The sequence below is a fragment of the Hyperolius riggenbachi genome, chromosome 2, assembly GCF_040937935.1.
Source record: "Hyperolius riggenbachi isolate aHypRig1 chromosome 2, aHypRig1.pri, whole genome shotgun sequence".
Lineage (NCBI taxonomy): Eukaryota > Metazoa > Chordata > Amphibia > Anura > Hyperoliidae > Hyperolius > Hyperolius riggenbachi.
The window spans coordinates 63,586,845-63,607,042 of record NC_090647.1 but is presented as its reverse complement, the minus strand read 5'-3'; the positions used below and the strand labels follow the sequence as shown (position 1 = coordinate 63,607,042).

The following is a 20,198-nucleotide window of genomic DNA, read 5'->3' as shown; positions in this document are numbered from 1 at the left end:
GTGTAAGATGTTGCACTGTAAGTTTGAATAACAATAATGTCATTAACAAAGTCACTGTGTACTCTATGTTTTGCTTTTAGAGCAGTGTCTGGAAGTCGACACCTGTGCCTTGCTAGGAACCCCGCTGAGGAGTGTGACAAGGAAGAATTGTCAGCCAGTGTGGAGGTTTTTTTTATGGGGGGGTGGGGGTGGTTGCTATGCTGATACATGGTAGAAGAGCAGCCAGAATACAGATGTGCCAACGTACATATCATCTCTGTTTCACCAGTCACCATTCAAGAGATATGCTGGATAAAAATCATTTAGGCAGTTATTGGCCTCAATTCTGGTAGCTATGAGTGGTGAATATTTTTTTGTAGGTAAAATACCTCATGAGGTATTTTCCTCTTTTTTTTTTTAGCAATTCTGGAAGATTTTTCACCATTTCCGAACATGAGGTAAAACATGAGGTAAAACATGAAGTAAATGCATAAAGTGAGGTAAAACATGAGGTGTTTCAGCAGTAAGCATGCAGTAAATAAATAATAGTAGTCTTTAACTGTCTACCATAAGTTAGGAAGATGTTTTTTTTGTTTGTTTTTTTGAGGGGGAAAGGTGTATTTGATTATGTAGCAACCTATGAAAAGTATATTTATAGGCCGTAAATATTTGGTGTTTGAAGTTTTATTTCTACTATTCTTTTCTATTACACAGCCTGAATAGGAATGACACTAAAATCTGTAAAATGCATACAAATTGACTTTAGCTCCAGGTACAGGCAGGTCTTAAACTGATCGGTAAATTATGTGCAAACATACCTCCTAATTTCTATGAGAATAGCTATTAATGCAAATTACCTTATGAATTACCTCATGAGGTAAAACATGACTAAAACCTAGCAGAATTGCTAAATGTCATTACCTCATGAGGTAAATTACCATACATGAGGTAATTTGTTTGATAACCCTACCAGAATTGAGGCCAATTGTGTCTTGAAATACAAGAATATTGCACAGCAGTTTAATTGTTAACATGAAGGTCAGGGGTGTAACTTTACTGGCCCCTCAGCCAAAGTACCGTGGGGTCTCCCCCAATGTGCTGAATAATAAAAGCACAGGGAGTGTCAGAGGCGTAACTAGCATGTATGGGGCCCCCCAGCAAAAATAATTTCATGAGTCCCCTTAAGTCTATGGCCCCAGTTCCCTACCCCCCAAGGGACCAGGCAGGTAGCGAGTAAAAAAACCATCCCAGTCACCCCCTCCCACCATGCAGAGTAATGCGTGTAATATTACTTGCTTCCAGTCAGTGGTGGGCCGAAATTTCGCATATGCGAAATTTCGCATTGAAAATCACATTTACGTATCGTAATCATAATGCGAAATTTCAGGGAAAAACGTATTTTACTTTGTATGTAATAGTAGTATTTCATAATTTCGCATAATTTTTGCAACTTTTGTGCCGACTTTAGCGGTTAATAGCAAAGCTCCCATACATGCTATTGCTATCAAAATTGCTACATATGTTAAGAAGAATATTTGGTACAAGCCAAACAAAGAATTTTTCAAAAAGACCTTGTAGTTTCTGAGAAAATTGATTCTAAATATGCAAAGAAAAATGGTTTTTAAACTGTCATTTAAAAAAAAACAAAAAAAAACATTTTTCTTTGCATTTTTAAAATCAATTGTCTCAAAAACTACTGTACAAGGTGTTTTTGGAAAATTATTTTTTTGACTTGTACCCACTATTCTCCTTAACATATGTAGCAATTTTAGTTTCGCTACCATGTATGGGGGCTTTGCTATTCACTGCCAAAGTCGGCACGAAATTACGTGAAAATTACATGAAATGTTAGGCGAAATTACGAATCACTATACGAAATCATTTGATTTACAAATTGTAATTACGTATAATTGGCTGATTACGATCATTACTGCTTTCAGCGCAGCAGTCCCCTCTGTGCATCACAGCACTCTCTCTGCTGCCATTACTGGTTCTCTATCACATGACCAATGCAAGTCATGTGATCGGGAGCTTGTTTCAGGGCAGCTGCTGTTATGCACGGAGATTTGCAGTGCTGGAAGCAGGCAAATAGAACGATCCCCCAAAGCCCGCCCTCCCCCATGCTATGCCCATGGGGAGTGCTGTTATATTCCACACTGTGGTCCACACTCTCCTCTGGGCATCTGCACCCTGTATGCTGCCCCCCTGAGGCTCCTGATGACATGACATGCATCGGGAGTTGGAGGATCTCAGCATACAGCACAAAGATGCGCAAAAGCAGAGGAGATCTGATGCAGCGTGGAGAAGGTAAATATAACAGCGTTCTCTACTTTGCACAAGCAGGAGGAAGAGGAGTGGGCCCCTATGCGTGCATGAAATAGGGGCGCAAGGAAAATGGGCGCTAGGTGAAGCCGATAAAGTCTAATACCATTGTGAATTAATACGTTGCGTCGCGCTGCATAGAGTTGCATCACATTACGTCCCCTTTGGGATGCAATTCAACTCAACGCAACACATTGGGCATGATTCACTAAACTGTGATAACTCATATGACAGCCGCGCTAGCGGTTTTTGCGTTTTTGCACACAATTGTGAATTTCTGTGCGCAATCGCAAATTTATAAGTGCATTTGCGTGTGAAAATTTGCGATTGCGAGTGGAAATTCACAATTGCGCGCGGAAAAGCTTGCAAAAATGCTATACCATGATATGAGTTAACACGGTTTAGTGTATCAAGCCCATTAAGTGTAAAAGCGCCCTCAATCTTCGAAGAAAAGAATTAGGAATGAATCTGCAAATACATGTCTAAAACAGGGATGAGCAGAAACTACACCAGTGCGAATTTATGCATCGTAGTATGCTTACAAATGTATGCATTGGAAAGGGGAATTTATGCATAGAAGAGTTCCTGGAATAAGCATTTAAAGAGGAATTAATGCAGAAAATTTTCCGCATACGGGCATAAGCATCCGCATACCCTACGCTTCACACTACGCGTAATTGCGTATTTTAACGCGTAGTCTATGAAATGCATACAAAGCGAATATTTGATTTCGAAGCCATACTTTGGCGAAGCGTAATTGCGTAAAACTATGCGTAGTTCCAGCGTAGCGAAGTTGGCTGACTACGACCATCCCTGGTCTAAAAAAACCCTTTAGGTCTATCTCCTAATACTAACCTCTGCCTGACCTTCAAGATGCTAAAAATCCCATCCGCCCCTCTTATATTCCTTGTCAGTCTATGTCAGTCTTCTTCAGATGTACAAAGCCGACATGAAAAGTCTTCCTCACTGAGCAGCACAGCTGTATTATAAACCGCCAGAGCCTGTCATCATTTTGTTTTGGACACATGTATATGTGACTGTCATGTGTCGGAATGCACCTATTTACATAGTGATTACCAAATGAGTGTATTACATCAAATCAGTGGCCTGGGTGAAGTGAGGACCTGCAGCAAGCCATCAGACAAGTGGAGCCACTGTGTAATCACTTCCAATCACTTCTGTACAAAATTGATCAGAAAAACAACCGGGAATCAGATGGAAATAATCGATTTGTCCCGTCTATCATACGGGAAATTGCATGGTGTGCACCAGGCAATACAACAACATCAGTATTTCATTAAACTTCAGGCACAAATCGACACATTTAATAAAATATTTTACATTAATTAGACCCCAATTTTTTTTTTGTAAAAAATAAAATTATTTTTGCAAAATAAAAAATAGGAAAGTATTTACTGCACCGATGTATAGGATATGTTGAAATACACATTAACCCGCCTGGCGGCATGATTATTTCCAGATTTTAGGGTCTTTTTTAAAAGGTTTCAGACCCCTAAAATCAGAAAAAATCATGCCGCCAGAACGTCAGCTGCAGCCCCTGTACTCACCTCCTTGGGTTCCCTTACCTCCGTCCTTCAGGTGGCGCTGTCACTCTTTGGTGAGATCAATGACGGCGATCTCACCAGAGTGAATCAGAGGCTCGGAGGACAGGAAGGAGAAGGGCTACTGACGTCTGGATCCCCCAGGAGGTGAGTAAAAGCTCCCGCTGCACGCAATACTCTGCACAGAGCTTCTGGCAGCTAGCTCGAGCTACACTCGGGATTACTGCCATGGAGGTTAAAGAGGAACCTCCTGGCTGTGGAAGGGTCAAGGGGAATCAGGGAAGCCTCTGGGGCATCCAGAGGCTTACCCCTGCTGAGGTGAGTATGAAACGTTTTAATTTAAATGTTACAGGTTTACATTAAAAGGAGAACTGTAGTGAGAGGTATATGGAGGCTGCCATATTGATTACCTTTTAAGCAATACCTGTTGCATAGCTCCCGACTGTCCCTTTTTCTGAGGGACAGTCCCTTTTTGGGAGCCCTGCCCCTCTGTCCCTCTTTCACCCTCATTTGTCCCTCTTTCAGGACTTTGTCCCTATTTCTATGTAAATATATATATTTCTATACTAAAAATGTGTTTGATTGACTCTAAACTTTATTCCCAACCTTTAAATTGATATATCACTAATTTTGAAATTTTACTATGAAGGAAAATGAACCAGGATAGAAAGGACCAGTGTGGTTTGAATTATAAAACAACATATTTTTCTTATGAAATCTTTATGGTATGCGTGACTAGAGGCGTGGTGAGGGTGTGACCAGGGGTGTGGCAGGGGCGTGGCTTAAGTCTCCCTTTTTCTCATCTCAAAAAGTTGGGAGGTATGCCTGTTGCCCGGCAACCCTGCTGAGCTATTTGGCTGAAGTGGTGTGAAGCACACCAGAAACATGCATGCAGCTAATTTTGTCAGATCTTACAAAAATGTCGGAAACACCTGATCTGCTGCATGCTCATTCATGGTCCAGGGCTAAAAGTATTACAGGCAGAGGATCTGTAGGTTAGCCAGGCAACTGGTATTGCTTAAAAGGAAATAAATATGGCAGCCTCCATATACCTCTCACTACAGTTCTCCTTTAACAATAAAAAAGAAGAGTCTTTAGGCCAAAGTGAGGTGTACGTACAAAAAGGGCGTCGGGAAAAAAGGGCGCGGGGTGTAAACGATAATATTGTTTTGTATTTAGTGTTCAAATAATGTTTTACAAATCTATACATCATTAAATAATGTGCATGAAATCGGCAATAGTGAAAACCTTAATCTTCTCTGTTTCAAAAGCTTAACTTAAACTTAAAATAAGGTTTATTAAAAAAAACGATAATACATGTTTAATCGTTATAATTGTATATTATTGTGATTAACCTTCATTTATGGTTTCTTCTTATAATAAAATCTAAAAATATTGTTTATAATGATGATATAAATATAACTACGTTCGTAATAAGTGCTGTAAAACATTAGTAAGTATTACTAAAATGTTACTAAAACTATACCTATCCCTACTCTCACACAGAACCCTCTCTGTACCTATCCCTAACCCCTAGACCCCCCTGGTGGTGCCTAAACCTAAGACCCCCCTGGTGGTGCCTAAACCTAAGACTCCCCATGGTGGTGCCTAAACCTAAGACCCCCCTGGTGGTGCCTATACCTAAGACCCCCTGGTGGTGCCTAAACCTAAGACCCCTCTAGTGGTGCCTAAACCTAAGACCCCCCTAGTGGTGCCTAAACCTAAGACCCCCCCTAGTGGTGCCTAAACCTAAGACCCCCCTGGTGGTGCCTGACCCTAACCACCCCCCTTAGTGTTCCCTTTATTATGTGGATAATGTTTTACAAATAATGACTGTAAAAAATATATGGCAATTTACGTTACGTACTGATTGCTTTATTTTGTGAATAATAATGTTTTACAAACAGTAAGGGATAAAACTTTAAATAATGTTTTAGTTAAATAGGATAAATATGTTTAGTATTTTTATAAACGTTATTTGTCACACGTGCATTTTCTAAACGTAAATCATCACAAGCACAGTTATAAAACATTAAAAAGCTCCGGGCGCCGTTTGTAAAACGTTATTTATCTCTGGCGCCCTTCTTTCCTGCTCAGCGCCCATTAAACGTTATTTATTATGGGAGTGAATGGCAGCGCCCTTTTTGTCCACTAGCTGCCTGCGCCCTTTTTTCCCGTTCCCCAAAGTGAGAACTGCTGATTCTGATATGAAAAATTGTGGGAGGACAATATAGAAAGTATCCTTAGAGGTATTCCACCACACCAAACAATCACAGAAAACTTTACAAGGATATTGGATCAAAAATTAAGTAGAGCTCCATAAACCAAAAAATAGTCTTTTTTTAAACTTTTTTATATTTTTAGGGATGAAAAGAAAAAATCCAAGACTTTAATTCTTTGTTGTTCCACATGTACCTGATAAATGTAATTGGATGCACATACATTTTCATAATTAAAGGAAAGATGCAAGCTAATTAAAAACAAAAAAAATCTACTTACTCTGGGCTTCCTCCAGCCCCTGGCAACCATCCTGTGCCCTCGATGCATTTCCAAATCCAGCCAGTGGCCCCCTCCAGTGCAGATGCTGACCTCGACAGGTCTACATCTACTGCGCCTGTGCAAGAGCCGCTTGCGGTCGCACTGAGGTCATCTGGAGTGTTCTGCACAGGCGCAATAGTTTTTTGCTTGCGCAGAACACTCCAGATGACGTCAGCGCGACCGCAAGCGGCTCTAGCGTAAATGCAGTAGATGCCGACCTGGGGAGGTCCACCGGGCCAGAAACAATAGCAGCAGTCCCCAGGCTCAACCGCAAAAGTTCATTACCAGGAGTCAACCAGTATACACTCAGATCCACCAGGAGTGTGGAGAGATACCACAAGGAAAAAGGAATAACTGGGTCTCCACCTGGACAGGTGTACAGGAAGGGCAAAAGCATTCGGGATACATTAGTAGGAGCGGATATAAAAAAGAACAGATCACAGAAGGATACTTTTCTGCTTAAAAAAATGGGAACTTTTCCGTGCATGAGTTGTCAAAACTGCTCAAGTATTATTAAGGGAGATCATGTTAGACACCCCCTTAAGGGTACGAAAATAGGCATCAAAGGGAACTTTTCTTGTACCACCACAAATGTTGTGTATTTTTTAAAGTGCCCATGCGATATGGGTTATGTGGGACAAACCTCCAGAGCAGTTCATGTTAGAATCAACGAACATCGTAGTAAGTGGTAACATACGTTTATATAAAAAAATATTACGATGATCCTGAGAAAAAAATGGACTCTCCCATAGGCAAGCACTACCATGAATGCGAACACACAGTCAGCGATCTTCGTTGGTGTGTCCTTGAGAAGGTCTTCACAAATGAGGGCAGTGATGGACAAATGACCTTGCTCAGAAGAGAAAGCAGGTGGATCGACAGATTAAGTACACTGTCCACGAATGGACTTAATGATTAATATAGTTTAAGATGCTTTATGTGAACAGGTTGCACACTGTACCTTTAATTGCAAATCTCTCTCTAACCAATTAAGCTTTTACCCGCCCCCATTTGGGTGTGTTTTAATTTTGCTATATATGTGTGGTTTTGTTATTATTTGGTAACACTTGATAAAGGCCGCGAGGCTGAACCGTCATGTTTTTGCTACTATGGTGTAATAACAAAAACAAGCTATTATTGCATAAATCCAGGTGGAGATCCAGTTATTCCTTTTTCCTTGAGGTTCACCGGGCCACCAGCTGGAGGCGGAGCACAGGACAGCTGCCAGGGGCTGGAGGAAGCCTAGAGTAAGTAGATTTTTTGCTTTTAATTAGCTCAGACCTTCCCTTTAAGTTACTTTCCTGTCAATTTTTGCAATTTTGAATAATAAAAAAGACAATTTACTGTTTTCAAGAGATCTACTTATTTTGTTGATGTGATATCCTTGTAAAGTTTTCTGTAAAAGTTTATGACTCCAGCACTATTTTCTGAAGTCTGGTAACATAAACCCACAACAAACCTGGATAACTTTCTATTTACAATACAGGTATCTGAACATGAAATAGCATTTGCGCCTGGGGTTCATCATTCATCTCTGAAAAAACTTTTTTAGTGTTCCTTTGTGTCTTACCTCCCTCTGCCGAGCAGATAAAGACAATCTCACTGAAAGGTCCGTCTCCTTTATTATTGTACACTCCAACTTTCACTTCAAAGGGCGTGAGCGGGGGCGTGCTTTCATCTCTGTAGATGAACGTGGAAGCGTCTGAAGAGGTCACCATCTTCTCTTTCCATCCCCGGGTGTCGTTGGGCCTGAAGGCCACAATGTAGCCAAAGCCTTCACCGTTCTGGAACTCTTCAGAGACGGGCTGTAAAAGGCAATGCATTATTTATTCATAAGCAAGAGGAAGAGCTTTTAAGAGTGTCAATAATCACACCAACTTTAGAAGTTGCAGCACATATTGGATAAAGTAATGTGGATAAAAAGGATATAGGATCCACCTAGGAATTCTCTGTCTACATCAATGCATGACTCTGAACGACAAGTGCATGAAAGTGGACACATATATATAAGGTTTATGGCTCCAACAGCTCAACAATGTGTATTTTACGAACACACTGCGTCGCTGTACTTTCCTGTAGCAGGACTCATGGCATTTGCTGTCAATCATGCTTTATAATCTCTACAAATAGCAAATTCTCATTGGTGTTTGAAAGTGCAAAAAACTATCCCCTTTGCCCCCTGCTCTTTCATTCTTTCCCCTTCGAAATCTATCATAGCATCATCTGGTTCTAAATACTATAAATACTAAACTTCTAAAACTTCTTAAAAGAAATAAATGTCTGTACAACTGTTATGACAAGGCTGAAAGCCAATACTGGATGGTCATGCTCTTTTGGCCTTCAGGTGGCATTGAATACATCCAGAACAAAAAACTCCCTTCTCTGAGCCCAAATAATTTGAGATAGACTGTGATGAAATGGTCTTAAGCACCAAAGGGCCTGTTGCATGAACTGCTAGTAATATTGCTGTGAGCAGGCAGCTCATGGCAATATAATGGGTATTAATGCCAGCAGATTACCGTGTGTTGTGCAATTGCAATTAGTTTAACCTGTGCTACATGGATAATGTGAGGATTGGAGCATCGCCACGGTAATTGGCTTTAAGCAAGGCTCATAACAAACATTACCATAGCAATGCTACGTTACCCATGAACCACAGGTCATGTTAGTTGCGCAACGTGTGATACTTTAATAGCGTTAGAACCAATAATATTGCTGGCGGTTTGTGCATGTGGCCCAAAGTCGAAAAATATTTTTGGAAAATGTTGGGGTGCATTCGTGCCTATGGATGATTAACCTGCACATCTGAAATGTATGTTGCCATATATGCTGCCTTTCAAATAATTCTTAGTGCGCCACTGAGAAATCCATTCAAAAAGTTCTTCCATTGTCAAAAAGACCAAGACACAGACTATAAAAATCAACTGATACTGTTTTTCGAACAATAGAGTGCTATCGGACGTTTTCCTTATAGGAGAGCTCCAGAGAGCTCTATAATACATTGGATAAAACTATTCCCCAAATTGTATCAGTTCTTGTCAGTAGGGATGGTGGGCGGATATGCACATTTCCGAGTCCACAGAAATGCAGATTTCCGCCAATACTGATTACTGGTTTCCAATTCCGATGAGGTTTTTTTTTTTTTTTGTCATTTTTTGCATTTTCTGATTGGTCAAATACTTCTGAGTTGACTATGCATCCTCTGATTGGTCGAACACTTGTGAGTTCTTCATGGGGCTATAATTACAGAGTTGCGGTTATGCAGGATTTCCGCAGAAATCTGATTTCTGTTTTCCATTCGAAAATGCCAAATGAGCATTCCTAGCATTGGTAAAAGGATTTCCCAAACTGGTCATCAATGAGAAAAGCCTCATATGTACAATAAAGAAGGAGAACTTACCTCCCACGTGATCACCAGCTCATGACGTCTTCCACTTCCACCACTCACGTTAGCTGGAGGAGTCTTGGGCACTGACAAGTAAGAAGGAAAAATGTGTGGTTAAAGTTGAAGCTTTCTTTGTGTTGTTATAGCTCGGTAAATATTAATTTGTATCTGAACTGAAATTAAACTGATGAGATTAAACAATCGTATCTATTCTCCTACTCCTAAGCACGACATTTTTTTTAGAATCCCACGGTTTTACTTTGTATCTAAAATTTAGAAAAGAAGATTTAACGTTTATATTGTGTCAGATGAATTACACAGTCTTTTATTATTTCAAGGCCATAATCATGAACTATTGAAGATTTTTTAACCATTCCCTGCGATTAACCGTTGTTCTCTGCCAGGCAAGAGTTTTATGGCTTGTAATTCATTATCATTGAGAGTTACCCTATATCCCTACAAGGTGCAACTGGAGAGAAACAGCCATCTGCATACCTGAGCTATTAACCCTTACAGTGATAAAAATACGGCCTTGCAGGAAGGGCGCTGTACATGCACATGTGTCTATCTTGCCATGGAGCTGATTCACAAAGCTTTTCTGTTGAATTATCTCACCTTACTTATTAATTCACAATTTATCTCTCTTTAAATGACAACTCATAATGTATTTCTCTTGATCTTACTTAACTTTTCATTTTTCGCTCCTTAACTGACTTAAAGAAACACGAAATCCAATGTAAAATCTAGTTTTTTCCTTTTATTTATGTTAAGAAGTATCAGTAGACCTAAAACGCTGCATCCCCGCAGCAAAACAAGGAGTTTAGACCCCCCAAATCCGTAGGCAAACATCCACAACTTTCTTGGTCGTGGATTTTGCTGCCCGGGGAGGCAGAGCTTAGCCCTGTAGCTTTGCCTCACTGAAGTCAATCTGACTGCAGATCTCCGCCTCTCACCGTCCCTCTCAGTGAAGGAAGACTGAGAGGGGTGGGGAGAAGCGGCGATTGGAGCAGATTGACTAAGCTCTGCCTCTACAAGGAAACGTTGCCTGCATTTTGCACGGAGGATTGGGGGGGACCCCTCATGCTGCCGCGGGAATGCAGCGTTTTAGGTCTAATGATACTTCTTAACATAAATAGAAGCTAAAAATTAGATTTTACATTGGCTTCAGAGTCTCTTTAAAGAGAACCCGAGGTGGGATTTAATGATGTTAGTGGGGCGCAAAGGCTGGTTGTGCACACTATCACCAGCCTCTGTTGCCCTATGGTGTGCCCCCAGGACCCCCCTGCGCGCCGCTATACCCCCCGCAGTGCTAGCGACACACAGCGTGTCGCCAACAGGCTGTTTACCTGTGACTGTCTGTCAGCGCCGCTCCCCCGCCTCCTCTGTATCGGCATCATTAAATCCCACCTCGGGTTCTCTTAAACTCATGGTTTATCTTATTTGACTTAACTCAATATGTTTTTTTCATTATCTGTTTATGAGATATCTGTTTATCTCATAAACCTCCTTCCCCATATATGTTTATCTCATACATTAGCACTCCTTACAGTTGAGGTAAAAAATAAGTAAGCTTTGTGAATCAACCCCTATACCACATGTAGTGGTCATGTACTCATGTATATAGAGGCTGACATATTTATTTCCTTTTAAACAATACCAGTTGTCTGGCAGTCCTGCTTGTCTATTTGGCTGCAGTAGTGTATCAATAACACCAGAAACAAGCATGCGGCTAATCTTGTCAGATATGACAATAATGTCAGAAACATCTGCTGCATGCTTGTTCAGGGGCTGTGGCTGAAAGCATTTGAGGCAGATGATCAGCAGGGCAGCCAGGCAACTGGTATTGCTTAAAGGGAAATAAATATGGCAGCCTCCATATACCTCTCACTTCAATTGTCCTTTAAAGGAATACTATTGATTCACATATTTTTTTCAATTGACACAGGAATTGTTTGGGAAGTGCTGCTAAGTACTAGTGTATACATTTTAGTAGCAACTTCTTTGTTTACTATTAGCATAATACATTCAAAGTTTACTGACGGCTGACTGAGCCATGAGGAGAGGGGAAATTCCCCTCACACTTGATCAGTTAACTCTATGTGGAGCTCTGTGTGTGACAGAGAGAGACAGGACACAGGAGCTGCAGCTGTTGGGAGCTCTGTTTCTGTCTGAAGTGTCTGAAAAAAGCAGAGGAAATGTAACTAATTGTCACAGCTTTTTCATATTATTTTTGCTTTCAGAGTTTGATATGTTTGATATTTGCTTTCTGTAGTCTGATATTCAACTCTAGCTGTGCATTGAAGCAGACACCCCTTCTGCAATTGATTTGTCCCAATATAGCTAAATCCTACCCTCAATAAATTACAGTTTTTGCCTCTGATATTTAACATGCAAAGTAGGAAAATGTTTACACAGCTACTTAGACATTATTTGCACACTGTCATTTTATAACACTTGGGTATCAATAGTATTCCTTTAAGTGTTTATATAAACTATTTACATGGCTTCCAGTAGAAAAAAGCCTTAATGTGTAATACATGGGTCAAGTTGCTGCTAACTCTGCATATGAATAAAAAATTGCAATGCTTCCTGCTTTGTGCAGCAAATTATACAAGCAGGAAAAAAAAGGGAACACTCACATATCACCAGGCCATTCACAATACACTAATGTCACAACTTCAGGTAATGAGCAGTTGATAGAAATTGTTTTGGATCACTGTATTTTTTTTATGGAAATTAAACGGTGTATCGTCAATTTCTTGATTTGGACAAAAGCAATTTTTGCTGTTATCAACCATAATTAGGGATACATTTAACGTGTGTATTTGATTTACGAAATGTCACAATCAATCAGAAAAAAGCATATTTAAAAAAAAATGTATAGAGTGCTGACAACTTTAAACAGATCAAATTGGGCCTACTCACTCCTTTGGCAGTTAGCTTATTGCAGGTATGTGACCCATTCTATTGAAGCCAGAAGATCAGCGGGGGACAGGTGTTCCAACATCCTATCACACATATCAAAGCATGATACATTAAAGGACCACTAATGTGGAAAAAGTAGGCAATTAAAATCTGACAGAACCGACAGGATTTGGGCCAGTCCATCTCCTCATGGGGGATTCTCAGGGTTTTCTTTGTTTTCAACAGCATTTCCTGTACAGCAGTTTAACTGCCAAAATAGTAAGATACCAGCCAGCCTCCCTACTCACTTGCACACTAGGTTGTCAATTAGACTTTGCAAATGCTATTCAGGAAATGCTGTTGAAAACAAAGAAAACCTGGAGACTCCCCAATGAGGAGATGGACTGTCCCAAAACCTGTAGGTTCTGACAGATTTTAGCTGCCTACTTTTTTTGCGATAGTGGTCCTTTAACACAATTATTAGTTGCCCACCAAGGGGGGGGGGTATTAGTTCCCTCCAGGGGGGTTATTAGTTCCCTCCAGGGGGAGTTATTGGTTACCAAAGGGGAGGGAGTTACTAGTTCCCTTCGGTGGGGGGGGGGGGGTTATTAGTTCCCTCCAGGGGGGTTATTAGTTCCCTCCAGGGGGTTACTAGTTACCCACCAGAGGAAGATTTTCTGTGAGACTAGTGACAGGTTAGGCCAAACTAGCATACATGTATCATTCTTTCCTGATACATCCTAGTTTGTTGGAACAAAGGCATCTAGGCAATTGGCATTTTTTTTTTAACAAGAATGGCAGCCTCTATACTCCACTCACTTCAAATATCCTTTAAAGGAGCTAGTGTTTTAAGAGCACCTTACAGGAGATGGAAGGTGTTTTTTTTTAAGTGCCTTTATTCTTGTAGCGGCTCTGTGGGCCTCAGATCAGTGTGCCGGCCTTGAACTCTTAAAAGTGTGCAATGCATCCGGTATGCACTTTTCATAAATGGCTGCCAAAAATCAAGGATCAAAAAAATATTCAAATCAGCCTCAGTAGGGGAGGGTCGGCAGGGGATCCGGGTTTTCTTTCCAGTTGGCTTGAAAATCCAGAGACCTTTTCTTCTGTTAGTTCTAGTTATTTAAGTTTTGCTCCAATATTACGAAGATTTTTTTTTACATTTTTTTCCCACTTTTATTTGGGCTCACCATCTGTACATCTGTTTCGAACTGTCAGGACAAGATGAGGCAAAATGAAATGTTGTGTCGTTGCTGCCTGTCATTAGAGTGAGCCTGTCTTCTTTATGTGCCTCATTAAAAACAATTAATATGCAGAAGGCTCGGAATATACTAATTATGTGTCAATAGGCAAGTTTTATAACCGTAGGAGCGCAATGATAAATTACACTGATAGTTACACACTACAGCCGCGCGATACGAGCTGCGAGCCGGCGTAAAAAACACTGACGGCTGGCTGCGTAATGTGAGGACCCGGAACCTTATGATCAAACCTGTTATTAATAAACATTTGAGGTTTTATGGATTTATCTGCATAACAATTAACGCAAAGGCCAGGCTCGATTTCATGATTAATTCAGCAGTTTGGGCAATTACCTGACTGAAAAACAAAAAAAAACAAAAAACAAAAAAAGCAAATGCACTACAAAACAAAACTAAAATGAGCGATTATCATAAATGGTTCTGCTCTATTATGAAATAAAAGAATAATGATGATAATTGATAGAATTACATGTTTAAAGTGGAAATAAACTGTCCATGTCTGACTGTCTCCCAAAGCAGGCTGAAAAGTAATTATGTAAAAGTAAATCTGATCCGAGTAAAATTATTTAAAATAAACACATGATGGACCTGAAAATGAATATTACATACTTACCTCGCCGTCAGTTCCTCTCAGAAGCTCACTATTTTCTTCTTACAACGATTCCTTCAAGTTCTGACAAGATGAGGTCAGAACTGGAATATATCAGTTGCTATCAGTTACCGTATATTCCGGCGTATAAGACGACTGGGCGTATAAGACGACCCCCCAACTTTTTTAGTTAAAATATAGAGTTTGTGATATACTCACTGTATAAGACTACCCCTCTTCCAACGTACACCAAATTTAAAAAAAATCATACACTGGTGCTGTACTGTATGTGGTACCCAGTATATAACAGTATATAGTCAATTCACTGGTTGGATTGGTGAACTCTCCCTCTCCCTAAGTGGATTGGTCAGCTCTCCCTGTTTATCAGAGCGGTATGGAAGAATAGATTGCGCTGTGCCCATAAAACACGCCTCTTTCAACCCTCTGGCTCACCCTTGTATCCCATTTACCTCCCTCTCTGCCTCTCAGAACACACACATATGCGCCTGCGCCGCTTCACTACAGTCCTCAGCAGCGAGATCTGAGAGACGGTAACAGGATAGGGGGTATCACCCAGCATCAATGATACCCGGCGTATAAGACGACCCCCAACTTTTCAGAAGATTTTCAGGGGTTAAAAAGTAGTCTTATACGCAGGAATATACAGTATATATCATTTTCTGTCAGTTGTAACTGAAAGAACAACTGTTAAGCAAGGTAATGTCCGCGTTTCCCTACGGGGCCAGTTTCCACTACATGCGTTGCAATGCGGCTACGTAAACGCATTGCACCCCGGCCGCACTGAAACCAATGGAACAGTACAGCTCAGTTTCAGCATTTTGCTAAGGTTTACTAAATATATCTTACAAAGGAATGTAAACAAAATCTAATGTTATTATCTCTTAGGATGCAGCCGGAAGCTGCCCTCTGAAGCAAGGAGATTTCCACTGAAGAACAAAATGCTGTGTTTAAAGGGCCACTGTCGTGAAAATCTTAAAATTTAAAATGTACGTAAACATATACAGATAAGAAGTACATTTCTTCCAGATTAAAATGAGCCATTAATTACTGTTCTCCTATGTTGCTGTTACTTACAGTAGGTAGTAGAAATCTAACAGAACTGACAGGTTTTGGACAAGCCCATTTCCTCATTCCTCATGGGGGGTTCTTAGGGTATTCTTTATTTCCAAAAGCACTTAGTGAATGGCAGTTGCTCCATACAACTGCCAAAAAAAAGTGTACGGTGAGCAGGGAGGCTGGACAGCATCTTTATATAAATCTTTTTCAGGGTGTGTCTTTATAAAGAATAAAGGCGATGCTGAGAATCACCTATGGAGAGATGGACTAGCCCAAAACCTGTCGGTAATGCTAGATTTCTACTACTTACTGTAAATGACAGCAACATAGGAGAAAAGTAATTTATGGCTCATTTTACTCTGGAAGAAACCTACTTCTTAATTATATGTGTTTACATATATTTTACATTTTAAGATTTTTGCAACAGTGGTCCTTTAAAGAGAAATTTCAACCAAGAATTGAACTTTATCCCAATCAGTAGCTGGTACCCCCTTTTACATGAGAAATATATTCCTTTTCACAATCAGACCATCAGGGGGCGCTGTATGACTGATATTGTGGTGAAACCCCTCCTACAAGAAACTCTGAGGCAGGGAACACACTTGACTGTTTTCGTACGCGTTTTCTGCACAGAAAAACTGAGAACTCATGTTAATCAATGTGCTAGTGCACACTTACTGGTTTGTTCGCACGCAGAAAAAAAACTGACATTCTGCATGATGACTCTGCACATTTTGGCAGTTTCCTCTATCATTAACATCAGCTGCTGTGAAAAAACGTGCACTTTTTTTGCATGGAAACACACTTGGTGTGCAGAAAAAGTATGCAGAAAAACGCGCGCGGAAAACTGAAAGTCAAGTGTGTTCCCTGCCTAAGTACTTACTCCTGCCAATTTCCTGTCTGTGAACCTTGCTGCATTGTGGGAAATAGCCGTTTACAGCTGTTTCCAACTGTCAAAAAAGCATGCAGCAGCTGCATCATCTGCCAACAGTAAAAATGTCACCATGTAATAAATGTCAGAATGTAAATCAAGGGTTTAAAAGATTTTACAATGGGCAAACACTGACAATCACTACATTACATTATTTTCACTGGAGTTCCTCTTTAACTGTTTGAATGCTGTTCTGCTATAATTTTTTGTGGCAGTAGATTTTATGCTGTGAATAATCTTTCAGAGCAAAAGAGTTTCACACCACTTTAAGGGTGCATACACACATCAAATTTTGTTTGTTAATGAGAGGCAAATTCTACCACTTGCAATACTGTCTGGGGGTCGACAGATTTTGAAAACTATGTGCAGGTAAGCTCTCAAACTACCACCAAAGTGTAACATTGTTTGTTGTCCAGTTCACTTATATCTGATTCTGTGGTTGTGCAGTTCTTATGTTTAAAGAGCCTCAGAGAAGTATGCCCTAATAGTTTTATTCATACCTGGGGCTTCCTCCAGCCCCATCAGCATGGATCGCTCCCACACCGCCGTCCTCCGCTGCCTCTATCGTCGGTACTGTGTCCCGTCACTTCGGCCAGTCAGGGCCAGTCGACGCAAGCGCAGTGCGCTCCCTCCGTACTGCGCAGGCACGTGCATAAAGCAGGTGCTGGCGAGACGGAGGGAGTACCTGTGGATGCGTACAACTGGCCACGCCTGCGCCCCAGGTATGTATAAAATCTTTTTCATTTTCCCATCTCTGGCTGTCTCTGGTTTCCTTTAAATGTGCCTAGGGCTTTGGGTGTCATCATAAAGTAAATGTTCTGTGTGCCCAATGATTTTTAGCTACCCCTTTGATGGCGCACTCCATATTCCTTTCACTTGCCATTAATGGACGGATGGACTGCATAACTAGAGGGGAGATGCCCCTGCAGGGGGGGGGGGGGAGCTGTAAGGGGGCCCCAACTACTACTTCATTCTCTCTGATAAAGTGGTCCATCCTGCAGATCAGGTGTTTTTGTGGCTACACTTGTTATGGGTGTGAAGATTATAATGTCCACACTTATTTTATGACCCTTGCAAGATGGGTCACAGGGGGTAGGCACGAGAAAGGGTACGAACATTGACAGTGGAACGCGGGAGAAGTGAGTCATCCCCACCCGCTGTCTCTTACTAATAACGGCAGCTGCTGCTGCACTTAAGCTACAGACTAACCAGCAAGCTCATGGTGAACCAGAACTCATTGGAGTGTGTGAGGGGCTACAATGGTCCTAAAAGCCCCCTTACTAAAATGCTAAGGAGTTTGCTTTTTTAGAACAGAAAGAATTTGCGATAATTCAGGTTGGAGTGAGCTTGAGATGTCTCCCAGTGCATCACTGCTGAATATATGCAAATTAACCATTGTTACCCTTAGAAGTTAAACACACCTCCAGAACCGCTGGAATGCAATGTTTAGCTTCTAAGGGCAACAATGGTTAATTTGCATATATTCAGCAGTGATGCACTGGGAGACATCTCAAGCTCACTCCAATCTGAAGTGTCGCAAATTATTTCTGTTCTAAGCTAGCAAACTTTTGTTTTCCATTGAACTTAAGCTAGAGGAGGAGTGCAGATGGGGGACCCGACCCCCCCTCCCCACCGCTGTGCCCAATACCCCCTTCCTGCCCGCTACCCCCTCCAGCTCGGCGGCAAGTATAGGACCGCCTCTGGGAGCAGGGCGCTACTTCTTCTTCTTGCTTAAGTTGAAGGTTGAGGCACTTAGCCTATTACATATATACATATGTGATGTTGCAGGAGCTCATTAAAATGATGCCACAGCGGATGCATACAGTAACTAGTGGCGTAGCTAAGCAGCTGTGGGCCCTGATGCAAGTTTTACATTGGGGCCCCCCAAGCACTCTGTACATAACAATTGATACGGCGCTCCAAAACCTGCCAATGGCAACTACAGTGTCCGAGGTGCAAGAAGGGGATAGGGAACAGTTTTGTTAATGATTACCACTATTCAAAGTATCTATAGAAGTGATAAATATGAACACAGGACCAATAGAGAGCTAGTACTGTAGTTGAGGGAGGGCCCTTTAGGGCCCCTCTGGCCCAAGGGCCCCGATGCGGTCGCTACCTCTGCACCCCCTATTGCTACGCCCCTCACAGTAACCAAACCAAAAGATGGTCCAACAGAAAATAATTATTTGGCCTTTTTTTGGTCAGGCAGTATATTTGGCTGCAATTAAGCATTTGTTTTGGAAAGATTGTTCTGTTTTTGCTAAAATTTTGGCAGCACAAACACTGATAATTTTGTTCCACAATATGCAGAAGTATGATGAAGCCATAACAGTGTCAAAGTAGCAAAACAAATGAAGAATAAAAAACAAGACTTTTTAAATGGGTCCTCAATAACTCTATCACTAGCTAAAATAGGCCTGTCACATAAAAAAGCAAAGCAAACACTTACTACTTGATGAATTTTTGTAAGATTCCATAAAATCACAGCTGCCTTTTTTATTCACAGAGATAACTCACATTTTACTCTCACTGCCATTTGATTCATTAACTCGGCAGCAGAAAAAGATATATATATCTATACAAAAATGATGAATTGCAAGTTGTGCAGACTTTCTGCAATGAAGCAATGCAGAGATTCTCATGCGTGTCTTCCGCAGGCTCCGCTGACTACCCACGTGACAAATTGTACAGAATATTAACACTGGGAAGTTGTTCCTGTCACCCTATCCCCCCCTTCCCCTATCTATGAGTCATTTTGTTTAGTAACAGAGTGACTTAGAAAACAGAAATGATACATCTAATCATAACTGTGATCCTACGCTCAGTTTGAAGATCCGATTGAGAAAAGATTCATTTTCATCTCAATTTTTTTGTGTTGAAAAAAGTGACAGGCTGGCTCTTCTGGGAATTTTTTAAGTGTATGAGATTTTCTGAGCTTATCGGCGCATCTGCGTCCCCCCGACGCTAGCCACACAAGTTACGTAGCCTACATTTACAGAAATAAATAATGCACAACTGTATCACCAAAGAGTCTCCCCAATGATTATATCACTGGAACGTTTAAAAGGTGGGTGGTTAACTCTAATGAAGGTCACAGAAAATGGGGTTAAATGGAACCTGTTACAAAAAGAAAAGGTGAAAAATGATGTACGGTACGTTTGTCTTGATTGCTTTATTGCTGGATTTAATGTTATTCATTTATTTGCTGTGATTGTGAAATAGCCGCTTTTGATGTTTATAGAGTGGGACTTCAGTCTGAACATTAAATTGTGCCTGCCTCTACCTGCCTCTCTAAACTGCGCCCATTGGTCAGTTATCACACACTCTAGTCATGTGATTTGGGGAACAGAATCAGTGGACATCAAGTCTTCAGTTAGCCTAGGTGTTTATTTATAAAAATATGGACAAAAAGAGATGACCCTTCTCCAATTTGTTTTTGATTCCTACCCTTTAACTTCTTCTGGGCCGTGCCCTCTGGCCCCTTAAGGACCAGAGCCTTTTTTTTCATGCAGCCGGTCTGTGATTAGCTCACTGTGATCACCTGGTAAGGAGCCAAAGGAACTTGCTCCTTACGAATAGGAGGAAGCTCGGCTGTCTCATGACCGCTGAGCCCACGGCCGTGGCAACCAGGGATGGGCTTGGGACTGCGGAA

The 20,198-nt window shown here is 41.1% G+C and overlaps 1 protein-coding gene across 2 annotated transcripts in view; it reads right to left on the bottom strand.

The window, feature by feature from the left end:
- CNTN5 (contactin 5) overlaps positions 1 to 20,198 on the bottom strand; it is a 1,437,092-nt gene that overhangs the window by 83,185 nt on the left and 1,333,709 nt on the right. For both annotated transcript variants that reach the window (XM_068266844.1, XM_068266845.1), the window contains exons 20-21: positions 9,802 to 9,872; positions 7,972 to 8,206 (exon numbers count right to left, since the gene is read on the bottom strand). In XM_068266844.1, coding sequence (XP_068122945.1) covers positions 7,972 to 8,206; positions 9,802 to 9,872 — 306 coding nt within the window. The remainder of the gene's footprint in view (positions 1 to 7,971; positions 8,207 to 9,801; positions 9,873 to 20,198) is intronic.